The following is a 25,197-nucleotide window of genomic DNA, read 5'->3' as shown; positions in this document are numbered from 1 at the left end:
AAATATTTACAAACAGCCTCAGTGACGTGGAGGCGTATTTTCAAAGCACTTAAGACTTACAAAGTTACATAGAGGCATATTTTCAAAGCACTTTGGGAGGCTAAGTGCTTTGAAAATGAGCCCGATTGTAACCTATGGAACTTTGTAAGTCCAAGTGCTTTGAAAATGAGCCCCGAAGTAAACCATACCTATAATCAAACGCATACACAAGCCCGAGTTGGGGTACAGTGTTACGAAACCAGTTACAACAATCATAAGAGCAAGCCTATTACACAATGACCAAAAAAGAATATGAACAAAGGAGTGGAAATTTATCTACAGATGTCTTATTGCTCCGATACCTATGCACCTAAAACTGCCCTGCCCCACCCCGAGCACATCTGTTTTAGAGAACCAGGGCTGGGACAAGGGTACTGGGCACCTTAAGCAAACCTTCAGTCTTATGTCCCCCTCTCTTTAAACTAACTTTCAAGACCCTAGCTGCCCACCCCCAAGACTTTGATAATTGTTGAGTTCAGTTATCATCCCAACACCACTCGCCCTATAAAAACGCATAACTGGACAGCACTCTCAAATATTAAGCTTGGCTTTGTATGTATTATGTATTATGTGCATAATGAGGGCATTTAAAAAAAAACAAAAACATTTACCCAGGTGCATGGGGTATTTGAAACTGCCCACCCTTCCTGCACACAGAAGTAAAAACCGACGATTCTTTGAGTTTGCCCCTACAACCTGCCATCCTAGGCAACCACCTGGTTCTTGCCTAATGGTTAAGTCAGCTCTGTAGAGAACCCTCTCTCCCAGCCATGTTTTCTCCCCAGTTCCATCTGCTGCATTCATGCTTCCATTTTCTATACCCTCCTATTCAAGCAAGTTCCTCTGTCAGAATCTGAGACCAGGTAGAGCTTGAATGTCTCAGTTCAAACTAATGAAACCCAGTGTCTGTGCCACCTCCCTGTTAACCATGCTGCCTTGGATTCTTCAGGCTGCTGCACTGGAAATACGTAATTCTCTTGTACTATTCTAAAAGCAGCTGCCACTTCAAACCAAAAATATGAAGCACAAATAGAAAAAGGAGCAAAGCCAAAAATCCTGAAAACTAAAATCCCCAAGCAAAACAAAAATCCTGGCACTGCTGCTTTCACATTTCCCCAAAAGAATTCTTGGCTATTTATGCCGACTCTGTCTTGGCTTTTCCATGTGAATGTAGTGTAAGAGATGGTGTAGTTGAAATTTCAAGAAGATATTTTCGGTTTCCTCATTCTGTGTAAACACTTTTTTTGTAAGCTTTGCAGTTTTCATGACTTCCTGTTGAAAGGCAACATTGCTTGGTGCCTTTTCTCCATCCTGTTTTGTTTTTCAGAGCTTGTATCGGGTGGGGGGGGGGTGAGGGAGAGAGATTTTTCAGCTTAATTTTTTTTTTTTTGTTGCTGATCTCAAAATTCAAATATTGTAGGAATGATTAAGCATTAAATTGCACCAAAATGAAGGGCAAGTTTTGATCTTTCGCGTAATCATCTTACAAGATGATTGATATACATTTTTGGTTTTAGGGAATCTTTTTCCAATTTCCTCATTCTAAACCACTGTAGAAATCTGGACATCAACATGAACATATACAGAGCCACCCCACAAGACTGACCACACCCACCAACACAGGAAAATTTGGGCCAGATTTAGGGTAGGGGTGTCACCCAGAACACCACTCTATAAGAAGCGCCAGCAGGATCCCCGTCTGGCAATGGGGCAGGAATGAAATTCCCCTTTGCCTTGCATCAGTTTCCAGCCACCCTTCAATGGTCCACACAAAATAGTCCACAATCTTTCCTGTCTTGCCAATGTCAACTTGTGAGCCTTCCAGACCACTACTACTCTTCTTCACACAAAGTAAAAGTGGTAGTCTGCGAGAGGGCCCTTAATTCCACAGATGGGGACCAATAAGAAGGGGAGGCAGTCTCTGCCATTCCCATGAGGACCAAGGTGCACTGTAAACATCAGATCTGGCCCCAAGAAAAATTACAGAAAAGGCATAGGAGGATAGCAGAATTATCACAAGAGGCTTAGCTTGGCACTGAAGAAACAAAACTGCAAATACCAGAATGCAATGAGAAATTCTACTCCCAGAAGCAGAGCCACTAGGTAGCTCTGGTACTAGAATGTAGTTTGCTGGTCTCTGAAAATAATTCACTCACTGTTAACACACTTCCTCTTTCTAAAATACATAATCCACTTGTGACCTTCAGCATTTACTTTCTGTGATTTTTGTACTGTGTTAATCTCTGTATATATCTTTACACTATTTTTATTTGTATTTCTTTTTAGTTTATTACACTTGATATATGGCCTCAGTAACCCATCAAAGCAGCTTACCTTTGGATCAAATGGACAGTAAAAACAATCATCACAAAGCAGAGCTCTACCAAATAGCATAGTTTACTATTTGGCTGAAAACGAATAATGAAAATTATTATTCAGCCTAATATGAATACCAAATATGAATAATAGGCATTGAGCATTAACAAATAATAAAAGGAGCAACCTGAAATCAGAGATTTAGCACAGTAGTGCCCCGGATTATACATATTCAAATTTAAATCACTATTCGGCCAAATATGAATAATGTATTCGGGCCCGAATCAAATCAAATACGAATATTCAGTATAGCTCTATCACAAAGTAACAAATTACAGCTTAAAACAATCAAACACATAACCAAGTCAGAAAAGGAATAGTTAATAATTCAAAAGAAGAACTATGGAACACAAAAGGGCCCACTAGAAGCTAATGTTTTTATTTTTAAATTATCAATATGTTTTGATTAGGAATATGAAGTGTATCCTGCCTAGAACGGTAGATAGCGTAGGCAATAGATCTTTTAAATAAACAAATAGATCTCAATCACATCCAAATATGCTAACTTCAGAATACAATCACTTACAAGTGTGGTTTTAATTGTGTGTGTTTGTTGTAAACCACCTAGATTTAAGAGGATATGTGGATTTAAAAAAACTAATACAATGAAAAGAAGTTCCCTCCTCCCCCGAAAAAAAAAAGAAGAAAAAGTCAGACCAACAACTGAGTGCAGGTAAGAAAAATAAATGTGCATAAAAATAGTGTCTGACAACAAACAAAAAAAGGCATAGAATCAGTAAAACTCCTTTTAATAGACTTTGATGAACCATTTCAGACTCAACTGATGTCACACTGGTCAGACGACCTGCTAAACCTAAATACTGCAAACAAAGACTGGTCAAAGTGCCAGAGCCTGCAGAAACATCAAAATGGATCGCAGACTAATCGGCCAGGCCAATCATATTTCCTGGAAAGACAGCCTCATGTGCATCAGCTGAAAGGAAATGCAGATCTTGGCTGGATGCTCATTTTAAGATCTGGTATTAAAAAAAAAAAAAAAAAAAACTTATGTGAAACTTATCACCACAGGAATCTCTCCACCTCTACATATACTGATTTGTAGGATGTCCTTTCAACCTCCACTACACAAGCCTGATCTCACCTTTTTTGCCCTCCACACAATGTTCAGTTATTTTTCTTCCAAATGACATTCCTGGAAGATATGTACACAGAAAAATTAAAAATCTGTGCAAAACATTAGATGTCCTGCAATTTTCTACAAACTATATATTGATCAAAATGGCCTATTATAAAATTAAGGTATTTGTGTAATTAGTTTAAAACAGTTATTTTTGTACAGAATGCCCCTAGGACAGTATAAGAGTGGCTCACAAGGTTGTCTCTTCTACTCTCAACCTCCACTTCCCACCACATTGACCCCTTTCACACTCTGCTTCTCTCAGACTAGAGACCTGCATGGGAACGGGGTTCGCGGGAATCCGTGGGATTTCTGCAGGGACGGAAGCAGTTCCTTCGGGGTTCCCGTGGGGACGGAAGCAGTTCCTGCGGGGTTCCCGTGGAAGTGTATGCTGCACTTGTGCCAGCTTCTCACCTATCAAGTACCAAGTTCTTTGAGTGCTGTCTCTTCCTCCTTGCTTTAAACAGCACAGATGCGGAAAGTCTCCATTAAGGAGGTGATAAGAGATACAAATGGTGATTAAATTCAAAAAGGCATGGGATGAACACAGAGAATCTCTAATTAGAAAGTGGAAGTTATAAAAACACCTACACTTAAATGGCTGCTTGTGTGTGGATGTGTCGTGACCCTTAGATGGCAACTCTGGCTGTGATGAATTAGGGCTGATACTGGGAGACCTGTACGGTCTGTGTCTCATATATGGCAATCTGGTTTAGGATGGGCTAGAAAAGGCTTAGACAGCAACTTTAGTGGCTGAAACATGAGGACAGTGCTAGACAGACTTTTACGGACTGTGTCCCACAAATGAGAAGATGAATAGGCTAGAGTGGGCTTCGAAGGCAACTCCAGCAGTTAGAACATAAGGATAGGGCCAGGTGGATTTCTATGGTCTATGTCCCAGAAACGCCAAAGAAAGACCACAATCAAGTAGTATATAACATCACATTCATTGTTGATTTAATCATGAATTGATAATGATTGTGACTAATGGGCAGACTGGATGGACCGATCCGGTTTTTATCTGCTGTCATTTATTATGTTACTATTAATCCTCTCTGCTCCCGGGCTGATGCACAAACCTCAGCTCTGACGTAGACATTAGCATCAGATGTCACCTGACCCTCTGGCACGTGCATGTGGTGATCTTTTAGCACACACTGCCAGTGAATTAGAGAAGTCTTATATGTGGTCTATGTCGTGAGTGGCTTGAACCTTAGGATAAAAAAAACACATGGACATAAGAACTGGTGACCACACAACAGAATTTTGATCATATGACAGCGTTGTGGGGATAATCCCACTGATAAAAACGTTTGAAGAATTGTTGATTATTTCGGATTGTTCACTGGTTATAGAAGGTAGATAGTGATTGGTTGATTAGCTAGAGACTTGAGGTGTGAGGATATGTGTATGAGTGTGAATGAGCATGTGTGCTTGATCTCAGGCGAGTAAAGTGGTGTAGACATTTTTGATATTTGAATTAACATGTAAAATAAATTACAACATTTATTATAACTGTTTTGTCCAGTATATTAAATTCTTGCGGGGACGGGATGGGACGGGTTAGATTCCCCACGGGGACGGGTTGGATTTCTGTCCCCATGCAACTCTCTCTCTCAGACCTAACCTTATCTCCCCTCCTACTCCATCCCCCCGGCTTGCCCCCTTCAAATGTCACCCCTCTACCAGAGCCTGGTCCTCTTCATTGACTCTCCCACAAGCCCAACCTCCTCTGGCCCCGAGAAAAATGTAGGCATGCTTAGAAGGATAGTGGAATTATCACCAGAGCAGATTCTGGAAGGAGATGTTAGGCCAGGCTTGACTTAGCATGTTGTGTAAAGCATAATGCTAACTGAGCAAAAAACACAGGAGAAGCTGATGAGACCCACAAGCAAATGCAAGACAAAAATGTGTACATTACATGGAAGTCCTTTTATAAACAAAATGCAGCAAGATCCGGACATGGCCACATTTCATCCAATCCTGGGCTACATCAGCAAGTAAACAATCAGAGGTCATGTACAAGTACCCTCTTCTAATGGTGATAAACATGCGTACAGCTATGCCAGTGGTACACCAGTGTGTTTATCATTAGAGGGGGGTACTCTACACTTGACCTTCGATTGTTACCCCGATGCAGCCCAGGACTGGACGAAACGTCCGACTCTTGTCATTTTTTTTTTTAATAAAAGGAACTCATAATTTTTATTTGTGCAATCTACATATTTTTGTCTAATGCTAATTAAGAACATAAGTCCATCAAGCCCAGCATCCTGTTTCCAACAGTGGCCAATCCAGGTCACAAATACCTGGCAAGATCCCAGAAAAGTACAAAACATTTTATACTGCTTATCCCAGAAATAGTGGATTTTCCACAAGTCCATTTAATGGTCTATCATTTATAGCTCTGGTCCCAGTACAGATCCCCGAGATACTCCACTATTCACTATTCAACTTCCTCCATTGAGAGAAATGGCAATTTAACCCTACCCTTTGAACTGAAGAACTACAAATAACAATCTTCCCAGTGGTCTCACCATATCTGGTCCAAATTCCTCCATGCGCCCTCTCACTGCACCCCCTTAACCTCTAACTCCCTCCTATTAGCACCCACCATCTCCTTCATACTCTCTCCCCCACAAGGCAAAATCCACATCTATTCTCTCTCCTTTCTCCACCCCAGGACCTGACCCCCCCCCCCCCCCCCCATCTCTATCCCTCATGCTATCCAGGCCTGATCCCTTCTGCTTGTACCACACCTTTTTGGCCCACTGGGCTTTCCATTCAGGGGTACCACACTATCTGGCTTTTCCACTATTTCTCTGTGTGCCCTCCTTGTCACTGTGGGAGCTGGATAAAGTGTGTTCCCACCTCTGGCTGATGACTGCTCTTGGCAAGCAGAATGAGCCATTGAGAGACAGGATGAAGAACTAGCAGCAGCAAGTGGAGAACTTCCTGGGTTCCTGCCTTGGCCTCCATCCTAGTGCCTATCCTGTTCTCTGCCTGTGTTTCAGGAAGGCTTAGCATCCCTACGCCTTTTACACAAGATGCTTATGTCCCCCGACACTCTCATTACCAAAATTATTACCACTTGCCTCCTTCTAGGTGCTAAGGCTAAACGTGATGTGTCCTTCTATGTGCATAGCCTAAAAGTGACGGAGCCTGACACTGCCTACTTCTTCCGAGCCATGCAGCCAAAAATGTTGTGGCCTGCCTATGGAACTCACAAAGGAAAGTGAAGGTATTTAGTAAGAAATATAGGAACTTTCATTATTAAGATTGGCACTTTACAATAGCCTGTCTCTGGAAGTTTCTTCTAGTTAAACTCCCTCTTTTATTTCTACACTAGTAAAACATGCCCGTTTCTGGAGCAAATGAAACGGGCGCTAGCAAGGTTTTCCTCCCGAACCCTCCCCCCTCTCCCTACCCACCCCTTCGGCGTTGTGAAGCCACTGACCGCCATTGCTCCGCACCTCGTCAACGCACGCCACCTTCATCTCCTGAGTCGTGAAGCCACTGACGCCATTGCTCCGCCCTCGATGTCATCACGTTTGACGTGAGGGCGGGGCCCAGAGACAGTGATTTTGGTGGCTTCACCACCATGAAGGAAGTGCCCGAAGGAAGTGACACTGACGTCAGTGTCCTCAGAGGGTGAGTTTTATTATATAGGATGTGTACTCCACAGCATTGCCTAAAGGTAGCCCTCTGTACAGCACTGCATCCAATTGCAAGTTAGCTTTATCAAGATAAGAAATTCCTTCTCTGATGTTGAAGTTCATTCACCACCATAAAATTTTATTGGCCCTATAAAACAGGCATCACCTTACAAAGACTAGAACTCTCCTATAAGGAGAGAGGGTAAAAGAAAATTAGGTAACCAATAGAATTATATTATGACGCATGGAAGGCTTCTTACAAAGATACAAGACAAATTTTTTTATTTTTTTTTTAATATGGTCCCATCAAAATTTGCCTCTCCCAAAAAAACAGATGCCAAATTAAGAAGAGTAATACACCAGGAGCATAGGACATCATTTGCCGGATTCTATATAGCGTGCCTAGAGATCCACGCCGAAATCCAGGCATACTCTATAACTATGCATGTAACTGAATTGGCTTAATGAACTAATCAGTGTTGATAATAGCACTTCAACAAGCAATAATGAGCACTAATTGGCAATCATTAGAATTTACGCACACAACTTGCTAAGCGTATTCTGTAATGAACAGCACCTAAATTCTAATGCATATAGTTCAAAAGGGGCGGGACTATGGGCAGAGAAATGGGCATTTTGTGGACGTTTCAAACTTTATGTGCCTAGTTATAACCTACAAATGCACTCGATCTACAGCCCCTCCTTACCTCTCTACCCTCATCTCCCCTTACGTCCCTGCCCGTAACCTCCGCTCTCAAGACAAATTCCTCCTTTCAGTACCCTTCTCCACCACCGCCAACTCTAGGCTCCGCCCTTTCTGCCTCGCCTCACCCCATGCTTGGAACAAACTCCCTAAGCCCATAGACCAGGCCCCCTCCCTACCCATCTTCAAATCATTGCTCAAAGCCCACCTCTTCAATGTCGCTTTCGGCACCTAATCACAACACCTCTACTCAGGAAATCTAGACTACCCCAACTTGACATTTCGTCCTTAAGATTGTAAGCTCTTCTGAGCAGGGACCGTCCTTAGTTATTAATTTGTACAGCGCTGCGTAACCCTAGTAGTGCTCTAGAAATGTTAAGTAGTAGTAGTAGTTATAGAATATGGCCAAGTGCGTGTAAATCTACATGCAGAGATTTATGCCACGTTTTTGTTGGTGTAAATGGAGGCACACAATTTCAGACGCTGGGATATCAACTAAGTGAATTCTATATATTATTATTATTATTATTTATTGCATTTGTACCCCACATTATCCCACCTTTTTGCAGGCTCAATGTGGCTTACAGAGTGTTGTTATGATGCAGCCTAAATCTTGGCGCCACTTATAGAATACGCTTAGGTGAAAATGTTTACCACACGGATTTTTTAGGCGCCTTCTATAGAATCTGGTCCATATTGACAGACATTTAAAATAAAATAATTTTAAAGATCCTTCTATGTTTCAAAGGCAATTCAGTCCATGTGGGAGCTAAATGTCTGCAAGTGAATGCCGCAAAACCAAAATCTGGATGGTCTCTACCTGTCCTAAGCAGTCAGTTGCTTTCCCTCCTCACACCTGAGCATGCGTTCTCCATAATACCCAGTGTACCTGAATGTAACTCTCCTTCAGCTACTACTGAAAAAGGTGTGAGCAAAGTCAAAATCAAATAAATAATGTGAAACTAAATGATTTTAAACATGGACAAAAGAATGGAAAAGAAATACGATATTGCACATTCTCCCTTCAAAATGTTAAAATTACAATTCAGGCCTGTAATCTGTTAACTGGAATATTACCCAATGATCCAGAGGTTACCATAGCACATTATACTGCATGCCAGCACAAGTGGGCACACAAAACCTACACTAATGAACAGCAGGTTCTATCACCCTCCCAGGACTGGTTCTCACGTTTCCATGCATGTGGTACATGCTGCAGAACCATACCTTATTTTCAACTAGGGATCTCAGAAGTTGAAGTTGAACCTGAAACCTTCTAGCCTCCATGATGACAAAATTCTATTCCAAGGATCCCAAACACACAGATGCTCATACAGGAGACCTAGAAATGTTGGCCACCTCATCTCTCACCAGGTGTTGCATCTATATAAGGTTGCCAACTGGCTCCAGATCTGCCCGACTGGGTTGATCCTGTCCAGGTTTTACCTCACTCATGCAGGGACTTGTAGTCTTGCTTTTCTTACGGAATCCAGTTTGGAAATCAGAACTACAAGTTCCTGCATGCAATGGGGTAAAACCTAGACTTGATCAACTCTGTTGAGTGAATCTGGAGCCAGTTACCAACACTATATGTGTAAGATGTGAAGGTGAGATGGAAGTTACATATATGCATATTAGTTTATGTATAAGAGGAATGAGTACTTGCACTACTGAACAGAACTACTGCTTAGAAACAATGTGAATGGGATCTGCTTGAAAGTGCAGAGTACTGGCATATTACATGCTATATGCTTTTCTAATATCCCTGCAGAGGGGATCGCATGCAAATGAACTGCACAGATCCCCCTTTGTGCATCCCTCGCTGTTTGGGGTCACGGGAGGAGGGTCGTGGTCCACTGGACCACCAGGGAAAGTTTAAAAAAAAGATTGGGGGGGTCAGGGTCCACTTGACCACCAGGGAAATAAAAACAAGAAGCAGGGGGCAGGGAATTTTTTTTAATTCGGGGGGGGGGGGGGGGGGGAGGGCAGGAATTAAGAGGTAAGAAGCACAAGCAGACAGCCTTTATAGCTTCCTGCTTGTGCTTCTCTCCTCTCCGACAGCTCCAGAGCAGCCTAAAATTTGCTCATTAAATTAGGGCTGCTCTGGAGCTGTGCATCCCCTGGAATACACAGACTACGAATGAGCTCATTACAAATACATTTGCATGGGGTTCTCGGTGGTTGCTAACGGCACACGTTAGAGCCACGGAAAACCCCTTTGTGCATTACTAGCTAGGTAAACGTTTGCTTTAGACTGGCTAGAACCATATCTTGTTACTTCCTCCATAAAAGTGTTGGGAATTATAATTTGATGCCATCATGTAATTATAGGAGCACTCCAGATGTATTTTGTGGATGTATTTTTGCTACTGCCAGATGGTTGTATAATGTTACTGTATTGTTTTGTCATCAATAAAAATCGTTGAAATATAGACTGGCTAGAACCAGTCTAAAGCAAACGTTAATAGTGTGCATCTGGCCCTTAGATAAGTACTGATATGGTAAAGGAAAGTGTAGAAAATGCAAGTGTGCGAAATATGACGGAATGATTGTAATAAGAGGCATAAAGCCAACAACGCATCTACAGAACGTGAGATGTACTATGCATATCATATAGGAGCAACCAAAATGTTTAAATGGCGAGTGCCATTAACCCCGACAGGAAAAACATACCCTGGCCTTTTAATCTTTCAAGAATGCTGTACAACAGAGTAAAAGGAAAGAATTAATATGAGCTAAACTTGCTATTCTTAAACGTATCAGAATTCAAATTTGTCAAGATTGCTCCCATGGAAAGCAATGGTAGTTATGTGGCTACAACAGTGCTCCAAGTTCAGATTTATGACATTTGGAGCAGGCAGAAATATACTCGTGTCTAATGGTAGATGAAGTAAATATAAGGCACTATGTTTTGGGGCAAATACAGAATAATGCAGTGTCGGTTCCTCCTACTCCTCCAAATATATATATTTTTTAATGAACATCTCACAAATTTATCTTTGTAAAACAGCTGCTATTCTATCATACACAAAATGTTTAGAGGCCTGGTTGCTCCTCTTTAGTACATTTATGCTGACATCTGACTGTAGTTTTGCCATGTTTGTCCATCCTGTCCAAAATGACTTCTCTACAGGTATACATCTGAACCTGTGAACAATGGCATTGGTATGGCCTGAATGGACCCCAGGCAAAAAATTTAAGATGGGCCACCTTATAACGTCATCTCACCCAAGTAGTGGAGACTGTTGGGGGAGGGGCAGAGAAGGAAGTGGAAGAATCCCTTAAGAGCTCTAGTAAACAAATCCCAGATCTATATACAGAAAACATGTCACAGTCAGCTTCTCCCTTCTGTCTTCCCTTCCTCCTGCACCCCAACCCTTGGTCCAGCCTCTCTCCAAGTCTCTCTATTCCCTTCACCAACCCCCCAAACCAGCATTTCTTTCTCTCTCTCCTCCTCCCCTTTGCTCAGGTCTCTCTCCCCCCCTCCCCTTTGCTAAGGTATCTCTCTCTCTCTCCCCCCCCCTCCCCTTTGCTCAGGTCTCTCTCTCTCCCCCTCCCCTTTGCTCAGGTCTCTCTCTCTCCCCCTCCCCTTTGCTCAGGTCTCTCTCTCTCTCCCCCTCCCCTTTGCTCAGGTCTCTCTCTCTCTCCCCCTCCCTCCTTATTCCCTTCCCTTTGCTCCCCCCATCCACATCCCCTCCCTCTTCTTTGCTACAGGTCTCTCTCTATCTTTCATTCCCCCTCACTTATAGCATCTCTCCCCTCCAAGGGTCTGGCATATCTCTAATCCCCCTACCTTTTCCTCCCCCTCTCCCTGCACAAGGCCGGCAATTGTCTACCCTCCCCTTATGGACATGGTATCTCTCTAACCTCCTCCCTCCAACCCACGGAGGCCCGATATCTCTCTGACACCCCCACCTCCCGCATGGTCCTCAAAAACATGAGCGAATCACTGGCAGAGACAGCAATTGAAGCAGGCTGCCTCTGCCTGACACACCTAGGCCTTTCCTGGACCATGTCCTGCCTCTATGATGTAACTTCCTGTGGGCGGAAAACAGCCCAGGAAAGGCCCAGCAGGGCCAAGCAGAAGCAGCCTGCCTCAATCGCTATACCTGCTGGCAATCCACTCGTGTTTTTCAATTTCCATCACAGCTCCATAGCTTGAGGTTCTGTGCAGTCCATCTCTTCAATTTTCAACACACTTGGTTCTTCAGGTCTCCTATTTCTATAGGAGTGGCTCCTTTAGCCTCACAGTACTAGGCAGGAACTCCACCTCTCTGGCCCTACTGGGAGCCATTACATACTCGGTTTCCACATGGCCCCTCCCACCATATTTCCTCCTATGGGTCAAGTCCCTAAGCAACTGATTCCTACGCTACCCTGCAGTCCTATTCTAGCACAGGATTTCATTTTCTCCTTGTGTTCCTTGTTCTATAGCAGTGGTTCTCAATCAGTGTGTCACCACGAGCTGAAAGGTGTGTCTCCAAAAATGTGGCAGACAGAAAGCCTTGCTTTCCTTAACAACCATAAATGCCTGTGGACTGGGAAGAGCAGAGAAGGGAATCACATAACTAGTCCTTTCTGCTTCACCATTACCCACAATGCTCACTGCTGCCACCAGCCTCATCTGGAAATGTTGCAAGACTGCTCTTCCCCACCCAACAGTCACCACCTTTCTTTGCATCACTTTCAGCAATAATGAATGACATGGATTTTTTTTTTTTTTGGGTGGGGGGGGTTTGTTCAGCCATTAACTGTAATGTTCAGTGTGTCACGGATGTGAGCATAGTCTGTCAGGTGTGACACAATGGACAAAAAAAAGGTTGCGACCCACTATTCTATAGGAAAGGTTACTTCCCCCCTCAAAGAACTCTGTAAACCAGATGCAAGATTATGGTTTGGGCATTCTCCTGGTTATGACACACTATCTCAGTGTCCCTAAAACCTCCTGGCCTGGGACTCCAATGCCATAACATTTCTGTATTGACAACCAGTCAATGCAATTCAGATCATGTTATCTACTACTACTTATCATTTCTACAGCGCTACTGGACGTATGCAGCGCTTTACACTTGAACATGGAGATACAGTCCCTGCTCAACAGAGCTTACAATCTAATATTAGGACAGACAGGACAGGTAAGGGATAAGAGAGAGTTGAAGTGAGGATGATAAGGTGAGGGTTCTGAACGGGCGAGTGGGGGTTAGGAGTTAAAAGCAGCACCAAAAAGGTGGGTTTTTAGCTTAGATTTGAAGATGGCCAGAGATGAGGCTATCTAAATGGAAAATGCAGATACACTTATTAAAAACTGAGCTGAAGCATACCACCTTGGATTAAAGTCTTCACACTAATGGAAGGAAACTAAACCACTGTGCTGCGGTCAATCTTCTAACAGTTCCTGTATTTCAGAGCTCACTCAAAAAAAAAAAAAAAACATCATCTGCTCAGCTTGAATGAACAGGAACTGTTTGGGTTTTCTTTTCAAACTTGCTCCCCCAACAAGATCTAGCCCCCAATTCCTTCCCCACCCGCAAAAGCACCCTAACATCAGCATCCCCAGTCAAGTCAAGTGTCCTAATGCCCATCCTGTTCTCTTTCTGTTACAGGAAGACTGAGCTTTCCCAAGCTTTTTACACCAGGTGCCTATGCCTGCTTTCCAAGGCCCGACATCCTAGCAGAGCTCCCACCTCATACCATCATCCATGAGCATCTCAACCTATCCTTCCCACCAGCATCCTATCTCACCCCACATTATCAGTGCCCCAGCCACCAACGTACCTGCCTTACCTCACCTACCAGTGTCCCCAATTCATTCTTCACTTCTTGGCAGCTAGGGCTCTTCTGTGCTTATCCTATACCTGAATTCCGCTAGTTTTTCTTTTTCTTTCATTATATTTTATGTTAAAGTTACAAGAAACAACAACCATTGCCATCTAAACTGGAATCCACCAACCTGTTCATGAAGAGCTAATGTTGCTTTTTAGTCTACTCTTATGGAGAACAGTACAAGGAGTGAAAGGCGCCCGGTACAAGAGGCTTGGAGAGGCTAAGCCTCCCCCTGCTGCAGCAGAATGGATCAGCTGTGGAGTCCAGCTGCTCTGAGGGGATTAAATTGTTGATTTACCTCCATCCTCACAGCAGGAGCTGCAGTGAAAGCCCTCTAGCAGTTGTAGAAATTGGTTTATGGTTTGTTTACCTTACTCCTGGGAAAGCAGAGGGGGGTTGGCTGGAGGTGTCCTGGGTTGCCAGGAAGATATTTAACGAGGATGACTTCCTGACCTGCACTGAGGACAGATAGCAGCAGAACAGACACTGGGCCAGCATGATCAGAAAAAGTCACCAGACAACAAAGGTAGAAAAAGATCATTTTATTTTCATTATAGTGTTTGGAATATGTCCACTTTGAGAATCAGGTGCTCAACATTAAAAGTTTATATTTATTTACTTATTTATGGCATTTTATCCCACATTAAACATGAATTAGGGTGTTTTGTGACTCTACATGCGAATTGTGATGATATGATCCCTTGTTTCATATTGTTGACAGTCTGCATTTTCCGTATGGGTGGTATATTGGTGTATTAGGTTCTGCCCAGTGTAATATTTATGGTACAGTAAGGGTCTGAGTGTGTTTTTGCACAAAGTTGTGCATAGTGTTTTGCAGTTGAGCAATTGTGGTTAGTACATGCTTTGAGCAACCACTTTATTCTTTGACATATGATACATATCTAATATCTAAATTTAATAAAAGGTATTAATTGTGACTTTTATTTTTATTTATTTTTTTCTGCGTGTTATCAGACAATTATGGATTTAAGCTCTACCCCTGGCCCCACCCCCTAACCCCGCCCCCTTTAGCCTCCCCAAACAGTTGGGCCACCGACTGCCTATGAAAGTGTAGGAACCATGAGGTCTAGTAAGGAAAGAGGGAGAGAGCAAGGAAAATCTGGGAATGAAGGCGGGCAGTAGAAGAAACACAGGTTCTAGAGAGCAGGGGAAACAGTGCTGTCAGGACTATGATGCCAGCCCCCTCCCAGGAATCTTGGTCTCTTCCCTCCCATTTTGCACTGATTCATAGGAAAGAGTGTCTACACCATGTCCTGCAGGTCTCACAAGTCCTGGCAAGGCCCAAGCCTCTTTAGGCTCTGGATCTCTTAGGAAAAGCACAAAAAGTAGCACTATTTAGAGGCAGGCCCAGGGAAGCAGCTAAGAACAGGGCCCACACAGTATCTGACACCTTAAAGCTCTGCCTCATCTTGCAATGGTGAGGCCCTGAGCAGCTGCCCTGCCTACAGAGCACCAGCAGAGTGTTCACAGTGCACAGTGGTGTACGAGTACCACCAGTTTAAAAAGAGCATCTCAACATTTTTGTTCTGCAGCTACATGGCAGCAAGAATTTATTTTAGTACACCATCAACTTAAACAGTAACCGTAGGTCCCACCTATCAACGTGTTAAATTTTCACAATGAAAAAATTAGCATCTTTTAGCTAACTAAAGAATGGATTTATTTTAGTCCCAAAATCTCATGTCCAGCACCATCTTTGTATAATTTTTATGCTGGTCCCCAAAAAGTATCACAACCTGCAAAGAATTCCAATAAATAGTTATGATACTGTATTATACTCTGCTGTATTACAATTTGCTAATTTAGACTCCAAAACAGTATGGATACTATATAGTATATAAACACTAAAAATAAAAATTATTACAAATTTCTTTATTACAAAAATAATATATTGTGATAAATTAAAATCACCTCATGTGTCACACTCCAGCTATATCATACACAATACCACCAAGACAAAAAGCTCCCTACCTACATACAAATGTAACAAATAAATAAAAATATACACTGATGAACACCACCAAAATAAATGTTCATCAATAGATAAACGTAGGAAGACTACATGCCAATCTTGATTAAAGCACCATCGGGAGAATAAATCCAGAGTCTCCTGTATTGTATGAGTCCAATGTCCAACCCTTGGAAAATACCGTACATATTTAAAGAATCCGTTAAATAAATTAATGCCAAGCAGTTGAAACCACATAATCTTGATGTGACCCGTCATCATCAAACTGAGGATCCAAATGCAACTTGAAAGTTGTTCTGTTGACAGCTCTACACAAGACTGTATTTTGCCAATATGCGTCCTCAGGAGCCTATTATTATTTTTGTAGTAAAGAAATTTGTAATAATCTATTCTTTTTAGCGTTTATAGTACATGTTTAAAGAATAGTTATAATGGAAGTTCCAAAAAAAGATTTTTGTTTACTATGTAATATAATCACATCCAATACCACATTCTACCAAACTTTAATCACTACAACAATATGGAACAAAGAACAAAGATTTGACCCAAGTTATGAGATTATAAAAACAGGGAAACAGGGTCAAATGTCTTCCTTACACATTTTCATATGGTGCAAATAACATCACTTAAAAGAAAATAAATTGCAATGCTAAATATTTAACTTTGTAAACTGCAAAAATTTGACAAGCACAGAAGGAAAGGTTTAAGGGCCTCATATACCAAAGCACGATATCACTTTGCAGTAACAAAACTTTTGCTTGAAAGTTTATTTACATTTGGCATGAATGAGCAGCTGTGATGCAAATTAATGCAAAGCAGCAGCTTATTAATAGTAAAAAAAAAAAAAAAAAAGTTAAAATGAACATGCTAAAAAGGCTCTCACAAAAAAAAAAAACAACAAAAATAACTACACCTCTGAAAGTGTTTTGTTTATTCTTCATTCACAAAAAGCTAGCCCCCCTATCAACTCACACCCCCTCTCCCAACAGCCCCAATACAGGGCTTAATTTTTTCTTTTTCCACCCCTCCACAAGGGCAGATCTCAAGCTCTGATAATCTAGGGCAGTGCTTGTCAACCTTCTCCAGAAGGCACACCTAACCAATTAGGTTTTCAGCATTACCACAATGAATCTGCATATACTGGAGAGCCAATGGTATGCAAATCTATCATGCATATTCATTGCAGAATTCCTGAAAACTCCACTAGCTAAGTGTTCCTCTAGGAGAAGGTTGACAAGCACTAGCCTAGTGGGCCCCAATCTCCCAAAGCCCCTGCCTGGTGCTTTAATGGTCATACCTACCCCTGAAAAGTCCAACCCTCTCACTGAGTAAATTTTGGACCTGTGCTGCACTCCCCCATCTGCCCCTACAATGAACTCACTCGTGGGGGCTGGGCAACCTTGTGGGGAAAGTGCCATCCCCATTTGCTCCTACTCTGCTGGCTACTGTTGTTCTAAGAGCAGCAGTATGAGAATATTGAGGTGAGACAATACCATTCACATTGGCAGCCACCAGGAGAGTTGCAATAGGGATCACTCCTGCCCCCACCCCCACCCAACATTCCTGGACCCCTCTGATGAGTCAGGATCCAAAGGGAGGAAGGTATGCTGCTGGCCCTCTGTGTACTTTTTGGTAGGGGAGAAAAAGCTTAGAGGGGGCTGGGTTTTGTGGGTAGTTGTGACCACTAACACTTCGAGTTGGGATGGGGAGGGGCCCACCAGGGGCTTAAGGTCTCTCACCCTGAGAGACATTTTTTAACCATTTGTGCACTGTGCTGGGGAAGGGTGGGGGGTGGAGCTGCTAAACCATCAGGGATCAAGGTACTCAATCCTCCAGTAAAAGTCCTGGGGCCTCCGAATCTGACCATGAGGGCCCTATAAATCCTGCCACCACCAACAAAAAGAAAATTAGACCTATTTTTTTCCACACATTGACACTGCCAGGAATGTGTCAAGTTCCCCGCAGTGGCAATAAGCAATTTCTTGCAGAAATTATCTAAGGATGCCGAAGAGCTCATTTGCGGCCCATGTTTAAATTTCGCAGAAAAAAAAAAACCATAATAATAACGGATCGTAACCCCTGCAAACATTTTCACGGGTTATCACAGGATGCCCGAAGAGAGAAAAATCACGTAAGGGTTGAACAACATCAGGGGACTGAAGGAATATAAGTAACCAAGTTAATTAAACGATCTGTCTGTAATCATTCACTCTCCCCTTTCCCCAAGCACTTGTATCTATACTACTACTGCAGGGGGAAGGAAACAAACAGAGACGGATTATCAACATGAGCCAAATCGGCACGTCGAAGCCTCAAATGCCGCCCCCCCCCAGCCAGCACTGGCCACCGTGATCGCCCTGCTTTTCAGCCTGCAGGGGAACACGGCCGTCTTCAATCGCCTGCCTCATATCCAAGGAGCAAAGCCAAGATATAACAACAACAAAAAAAAAGGGTTCTCCGAGGACCAGCAGGCGCTCGGACACAATCCCCAGCCTCCCTCCCGCTGTCTATTGCCCATCACAAAGCCACAGCGAACAGCGCATTGTTGTGCAGGCGAGGGACGGGGGGGGGGGTGTCTGTGCCAGGCAGGAGCCCCCCCCCTCCCCCCCCCCTGAGCCCGCCTCCAGTGCTGTCTGCTTGTCCTCTCTCCGCCTGCAAAGATCAGGAGCAGCAAAACAACATCAGCGGTAAGCGATCGGGGTTGCCGCTGCCGCTTTTCCCCGGCCCTGCTATGGGTTTCCCTTGCACGCATCGTCTTACCTGTTCCGTCAGCTTCAGCACTGCCATCGTTCAGTGGGGGGGAGGGGATGGCTGACAGCCAAGCTCAAAGGACATCAATAAAATCTGCCCAGAAGACAGACAAGTCCGGCAGCTTGGGAGGCGAGCTGAGCACAGCCGGAGCCTCCCCACCTCCCCCGGGCCGCAGCACCAGTTGCTGCTCTTCAGACAGGAAGTACTGAGGCAGCCTGCTTACCACTGACATCACTGCACGCGCACACACACACACAGGGAGGTAGGTTGCTTTCCTTTACATACCCGGCCAGCGGGTGGGGGAGGGGAGAGGAAAGACACTCCCCCCCCCCCCCAACACACACACACCGACACAGGGGGAGAAGGGAGCTCCCCCAAAACACACAACTGGGCAGACAGCACCCCTTAACAAACACAAAGGGTTTGAGAGAGGAAAGTAGCGCACCCTTATACACACACACAGGAAGGCTAGCAACTTGCTTCCCTTTACAGTCATCATTCACACATGGGGGAGGCAGGTGGGAGCATCTCTTTGAGCAAACAGCTTTCCTTTCCACACACTCTTGGAGAGGGAAGCAAGCAGGTTCCTTTTCCACAGACACACTCTCAGGGAGGGAAGCAAACAACTCCTCTTTCCACACACATATACACATGGGGAAGCAGGCAGGCAAATAGCTTCTCTTTCCACTAGGGCAGTAGTAGTACCGAATATTCATATTCAATTAGATTAGATTCGGCCCTGACTAGTGCCCCAAATTATTCAGCTGAATAGTGACTGGAATTTGAATATGAATAATCCAGGGCTCTACTGTGCTAAAACCTACTGAAATAAACACTTGATCTGATTTTACATTGCTTCTTTTATTATTTATGTTAAAACCCAATGCCTATTATTAATTATTTGGCCAAATACTAAAATATGTTATTCTGTACAGCTCTACTGTCCACACAGACTCTCTAGGAGGAAGGCAAACAGCTTCTCTTTCCACATATATGCACACACACACACTTGGAGGGAGGCAAACAACTTCTCTTTCTAGAGACACACTCAAGGAGGGAAGCAAGCAGCTCCCCTTTCCACATATTTGGGAAGGAAGGCAAACAGCTTCTCTTTCCACATACATACACACAGAAGAAGGGAGATAAACAGCTTCCCTGTCTACACACAGGCAGGGAGGCAGTTTCCCTTTGCACACATACACACTGGGAGCAGTGGGGTAGCCACAGGTGGGCCGGGGCCCACCCAACAGTAGCACACGTTTAGTGGTAGCTGGTGGGATCCCAAGCTCAGCCAGCTGAAGACTTCTTCCTGATGGAAATTAAAATGCTACTCTCCATGATACCGGCACCTGCGTATGTTCAGTTTTCAGCGCATGCCTGCTACAGACTGCCAAAGTGGAAAGAAGCACTTTCCCACCAACTGAGATTTGGGGGGGGGGGGGGGGGGAGAGAGCAATTGGTGTACACCCAGTTCTTCCCTAGGCCCACCCAAAATCTGTTGTCTGGCTACGCCTCTGACTGGGAGGGAAGCAAATAGCTTCTCCCCCCCCCCCCCCCCCCACACACACACACACACACACGGAGGTAGGCAAACAGCTTCCTCTTCCACAGACACATGAGGAGGGAGGCAAATAGTTTCCCATTACACACACAGGGAGGGAAGCAAATTGCTTCCCTTTACAAATATGGGGAGGCAAACAGGTTCCCTTTACATGCACACAAAGGGAAGGAGGCAATTAGCTTCCCTTTATACACATTCACCTGGGGGTGAGGAGGCAAACAGCTTCCCTTTTACACACACACACACTTGCACATACGGGGGGGGGGGGGGGCAAATGGCTTCCCTTTAAACACATGCACACACAACACACGCACACATGGGAAGGAAAACAGGCAGGCAAACAGCTTCCCTTCACACACACACAACACATGGAGAAACAGCCTTAATACCACCCTACCAGAGGCATAGCTAGGTGGGTCACCAGGAGAGCAGCCACTCCTCCAAACGGACTTCTGATGGCAACAGCGCCTATTTTTCACATGATCTGTCACGTTTAAAATATGCGCTGGCTCTGTCAGCAGTCTGCTCTCCGCTTCCCCATGCCCTCAACCTCACTATGCTTCTGCTCTCTACCCAACACACATGTATGCTCATGGATGGAGACAAACAGGCATCTCACTTGACACACAGAGATACAGAGGGAGGAAGGCATAGTGCTCTTCCTGTACACACACTCAAATTGTATGTGCAAAACTAACCTTTTGGAGACCTTGCCTCTGTGAAACAAACAAAATCAGGCAGCCAGCTATACAACATACACACATACACTGAAGGACCAACAGAGATAACTAGCTACCTCGCACATATACACTCATTCTGACCTATACACATATACAGGAAGAAAGGGAGAGAATCAGCAAGCACCCTATTAAAATATATATAGTGAGGCAGCAACAAAGACAACCAATCAGCTTCTAACACCCTCACCACACAGGGAAATACCAAACTCTCTTTTACACACACATTCAAATACATGCACACAGTAATGCAAGAGGTAACAAATTAGGTTGCCCGACTCTCTTACACAGTCACACGGACAGCAAATTCCGTGTTATATGCACTCACACACAGAGCAGTCTCCTCATTAAAAACATATATATACTCATCCAGAGAAACAAGCTATTCCCTACACGTGCACTCATGCAAATAAATAGAATGCTCTTGACTGCGGATTCACTGAGGGACAGACCGATTCCCACAAACTTAGCTACCTCTTTTGTAAAGAAAACCAAAAATTAACTCTTTGTTCAAAAAATGTATTTTTTATAGTACAGATACTCTAAATAATCTTGTTGCAATCTAAGGCTGGGGAAGAGCAACAGCAGGAACTCCTGAGGGAGAACTTCCAGCCTTTGCACTACTGTAGCTTGAGTCCCCCTAGTGAGTAATTTGTGTGACACAATTACTCCTAGCTGCATGCTCACTCAGACACCTAACTTGTGCCATTTCTGCCTCCTGCTGGAAGTCCTGGCAAGCTTAAAAAACATGAAGAAGGAAATGCAGCTTGCATTTGCTGTACCATGAAATACAATTTAACAAAATTAATTGGATTATTTGAAGTTAATACATTTGTTATATGTAACTCACTAACTATGAGTATTTATTTCTTTATTTATTGTATTTGTATCCCACATCTTCCCACCTCTTTGCAGGCTCAATGTGGTTTATAATACATCATGAATAGTGAAAGTACATTAGAAAGTGTACATTTAGTACTGACAGAGGATCTTGGGTACATGATAATGATAAAACATGATGGTATTTTAGCAAACAATCATAGTAAGAAATATTTAAGAATTATATAAGAATTATATAGGATTATGCATTTGGTGATAGCGAAAAAATATGATAGTGGTTTTGCAAGCCAATATTGTAGGGGCAGTTCTGGATATGTGTACAGGAGTTCATATTTGTTGATCTTTGTTATATGCTTTGTTGAAGAGATGGGTTTTCAGTAGACTTCGGAAGTTGGCTTGTATCAGTCACTATATGGCAGGGATTCTCAACCCTATCCAGTTTTCCGGATATCCCCAATTAATATGCATGGAATAGATTTGCATATACTGAAGGTAGTGCATACAAACCTAGCTCATGTATATTTATTGGGGAAAATTGGACTGGCTAGGTGTGTCCCGAGGACTGGGTTGAGAACCTCTATTATATGATGTTAAACTGAGTGCCTAAGACTTGTAGCTAAATATAAACTACAAAAATTCAACCACATCAAGAAAGATAAAATTATCAGTGAACCTCTGTCATATATACAGAACATTAAAAAAACCGAGAGCCATCCACCCAAACACGCTTTCTCAACATCTAACATATACAAATTAGTTATTGATGGAGCCGTTGTGGCTTCAATAGACATTCCAGATGTATGTAAATAAAACTGCCCTTTAAAAAAAGAATTATTTTGTAGTGCAAAAGTGGCTAAACCAATTAAAAAAAAATCAGTCACCCATATAGGAATATTTTTTTTGTGATAATAAAAATCAGTAGGCAAAGTTGGGACACTAGGATTAGTTGGGAACATGAGTGGAGGGGGATGGGTGACAGCAGCTGATAGTACTGGGACAGAACAGCTCTTCCAGTGCTTAGAAGTAATAAAGTTCCAATAGGGCCAGTGAACAGTATTAGGCACCCTAGGCAAACCCTTAGCCTTGTGCTTCTGCCTCCCATTAACTATTAGGCCTTTTACCCCTCTCCCCCAATCATGATCACCTCAATACCACTCTTCCCAGAATAATCTTGGTAAATAGGCTTTTGTTGTTGTTGTTGCTTTGACTGCAGCTGCTCTTTGCTACCTCCTGCACCCCAAAGCTGCTGCCCTGAGTTCTGAGCATGTGCCTAGCAGTCCTCTTAGTCGCCTACATTAGTATGAAGTTTAGAATCAACTCATGGGGAGGCAGGAGAGATTGTCCTACAAATTCTATATAGTGCGACTAGAGTTGCATGCACAACTCTAGGCGTATTCTGATTTGCATGTGCAACTCAATTGGTTAACAAACCAATCAGCACAGGTAATTGGATGTTAAGCAATTATCAGCACTAATTTGCATTAATTAGAATTTACATGCACTACTCGCTAAGCATATTCTATAAAGTAATCTGGTAAATTCTACCATGTGGATCTCAAAAGTGGGCATGGGAAGAGCTTGGGCAGGTCATAGACATTCCTACAATTTATGCGCAGTGTTATAGAATAACCCATTCCGTGCCTAAAGTTAGGCATGGGCATTTACACCAGCTTTTCATTGGTGTAAATGGCTGCACCTACATTTTAGTCACGTGGATGGTGCTATGTGTATTCTATAAACCACATCTAACATTAGGCACGGTGTATAGAAGTATTTTCCATCCATGCCAATTTTTTTTCAGCGACCAATATACAATTGGGGAGTGGCAGCAGTGGCAGCTCATTCCTCACCTCGAGGGGGACGGTGGCAAGGCGGCGGCGGCTCATTCCTTGCCTCAGGGGGGCAGCGGCCGTGGCTCAGTCCTCACTTCAGGTGCCAGATTGTCTTGGGCCGCCCCTACATAGGATACGTCTTTAAGACTTCTGAAGACGTACATAAGAGAGATCCTCAGTCCTCCATAAAACCAGCCCACTAACAAGTGAATATTTGGACTGTGTCATGGACAGGGTTCTTGTGACACAGCTAAAAACGCCAGATTCAAAGTAAACAGAAAGGCCTAGAACAGGAAGAAGCCCTCCAGACTGCTCCTCCACTGATTATGTGTAAGGAATGTTTGTTGCTGAGCTATAGACTGCCTGCAAGGTAGGACAGGCTCTCTGTTTCTGTTTTGCATTACTGTCCTGAATAAAAAGGAGTATATTTTATTGTTCCTAAGCTGCCTCATTTGTCTACAGATTTCCCAGTAGCCCAGGGCTCAAACACTCACCCATAATATCACAACTACCTTATTGTGATAAAATTGTTTATATGCAGTGGTGTAGCTAGGGTAGTTGACACCCGGGGCCGGTCATTTTTTAACACCCCCCCCCCCCCCCCCCCAAATCCAGTACTAGGCATACCAAGAATACAAAACACTCAGGACCTATAGAGCAATTCTACCATACCATAAGCAGTCATTTCTACGAGTCACACAAGGAAAAGGAAAGCATCTTAAACACTACAGTGAGCACTAGAACATCAATTCACCTATTGTAAAAACGAAACCAGACAGAATAGTACAGATCGTCGATCCTGCACAGTCAATGCCAATTGAAAGCCATGTCTTTTTCACAAACATAGATACACCCTAATCCACTATAGAATAAGTAATCATAAACTTTCTATTTAGACAAAAATTAAACTGAACCCCCGATGCCAGACTCTGCATATAATGCAACACCACAGAAACAGAAAATGTCCCCTAGTACTGTGCAAAATATAAAGACAGCAGATGTAAATTTGAAAAAAATATCAAATACCAATCACCACTTTACAAATTAACAAATAGAAATAAAACAAATACAGAAAATAAAATAATACCATTTTATTGGACTAATACATTTAGCTTCCAGAGGCCAAAATCTCCTTCTTCAGGTCAATACAGTATAGTGCTGTTACAGTATCCTATCTTGACCTGAGGAAGGGGGTTTTGTTCTCTGAAAGTTAAGTCAAAATGTATTAAAATTAGTCCAATAAAAAGATTACCTTATTTACATGTTCTATTTATAAACATTAACACAGCTACAATACTATATCCTAAAGCAAAATAATAAAAATATATATTTACAGTTTGTTGTCTCTGGTTTCTGCTTTCCTCATCTTCTTTTCACTGTCTTCCTTCCATCCAGCATCTGTCTTCGCTCTCTCTGCCATCCAGTGTCTGACCTCTCTAATGTCCCTTCCACCCACTGTCTGCCCTCTCTCTCTCTGCCCCTTCCATCCACTGTCTGCCTTCTCTCTCCCTTCCATCCACATCTGCCCTCTATTTCTGCCCCTTCCAGCCACCATCTGCCCCAGTCTGCCATCTCTCTCCCCATTCCATCAACATCTGCCTTCTCTCTCTCTCCCTCCCTTCCATCCACATCTGCCCTCTATCTCTGACCCTTCCATCCACCATTTGTCGCAGTCTGCTTTGGTGTTCACTTTCAGAAGTTTCTGGATTAGGACACCTTGGGAAAGATCTCAATTTCATAAGGAACTTGTT

At 43.2% G+C, this 25,197-nt stretch overlaps 1 protein-coding gene across 6 annotated transcripts in view; it reads right to left on the bottom strand.

Annotated features, from left to right (window-relative positions):
* The window catches only part of ANKRD44 (ankyrin repeat domain 44), a 477,800-nt gene extending 459,102 nt beyond the window's left edge, over positions 1-18,698 (bottom strand). For 4 of the 6 annotated variants that reach the window (XM_030208682.1, XM_030208683.1, XM_030208686.1 and 1 more), the window contains exon 1: positions 18,486-18,698. In XM_030208682.1, the coding sequence (XP_030064542.1) occupies positions 18,486-18,512 (27 nt within the window). In that variant the 5' untranslated portion in view covers positions 18,513-18,698. The remainder of the gene's footprint in view (positions 1-18,485) is intronic. The other 2 variants (XM_030208687.1, XM_030208684.1) reach the window with 1 other exon arrangement.
* Positions 18,699-25,197: the final 6,499 nt, after the last annotated feature.

This window comes from Microcaecilia unicolor, chromosome 7 (genome assembly GCF_901765095.1).
Source record: "Microcaecilia unicolor chromosome 7, aMicUni1.1, whole genome shotgun sequence".
Classification (NCBI taxonomy): domain Eukaryota; kingdom Metazoa; phylum Chordata; class Amphibia; order Gymnophiona; family Siphonopidae; genus Microcaecilia; species Microcaecilia unicolor.
This window is presented reverse-complemented; position numbering and strand designations above follow the sequence as displayed.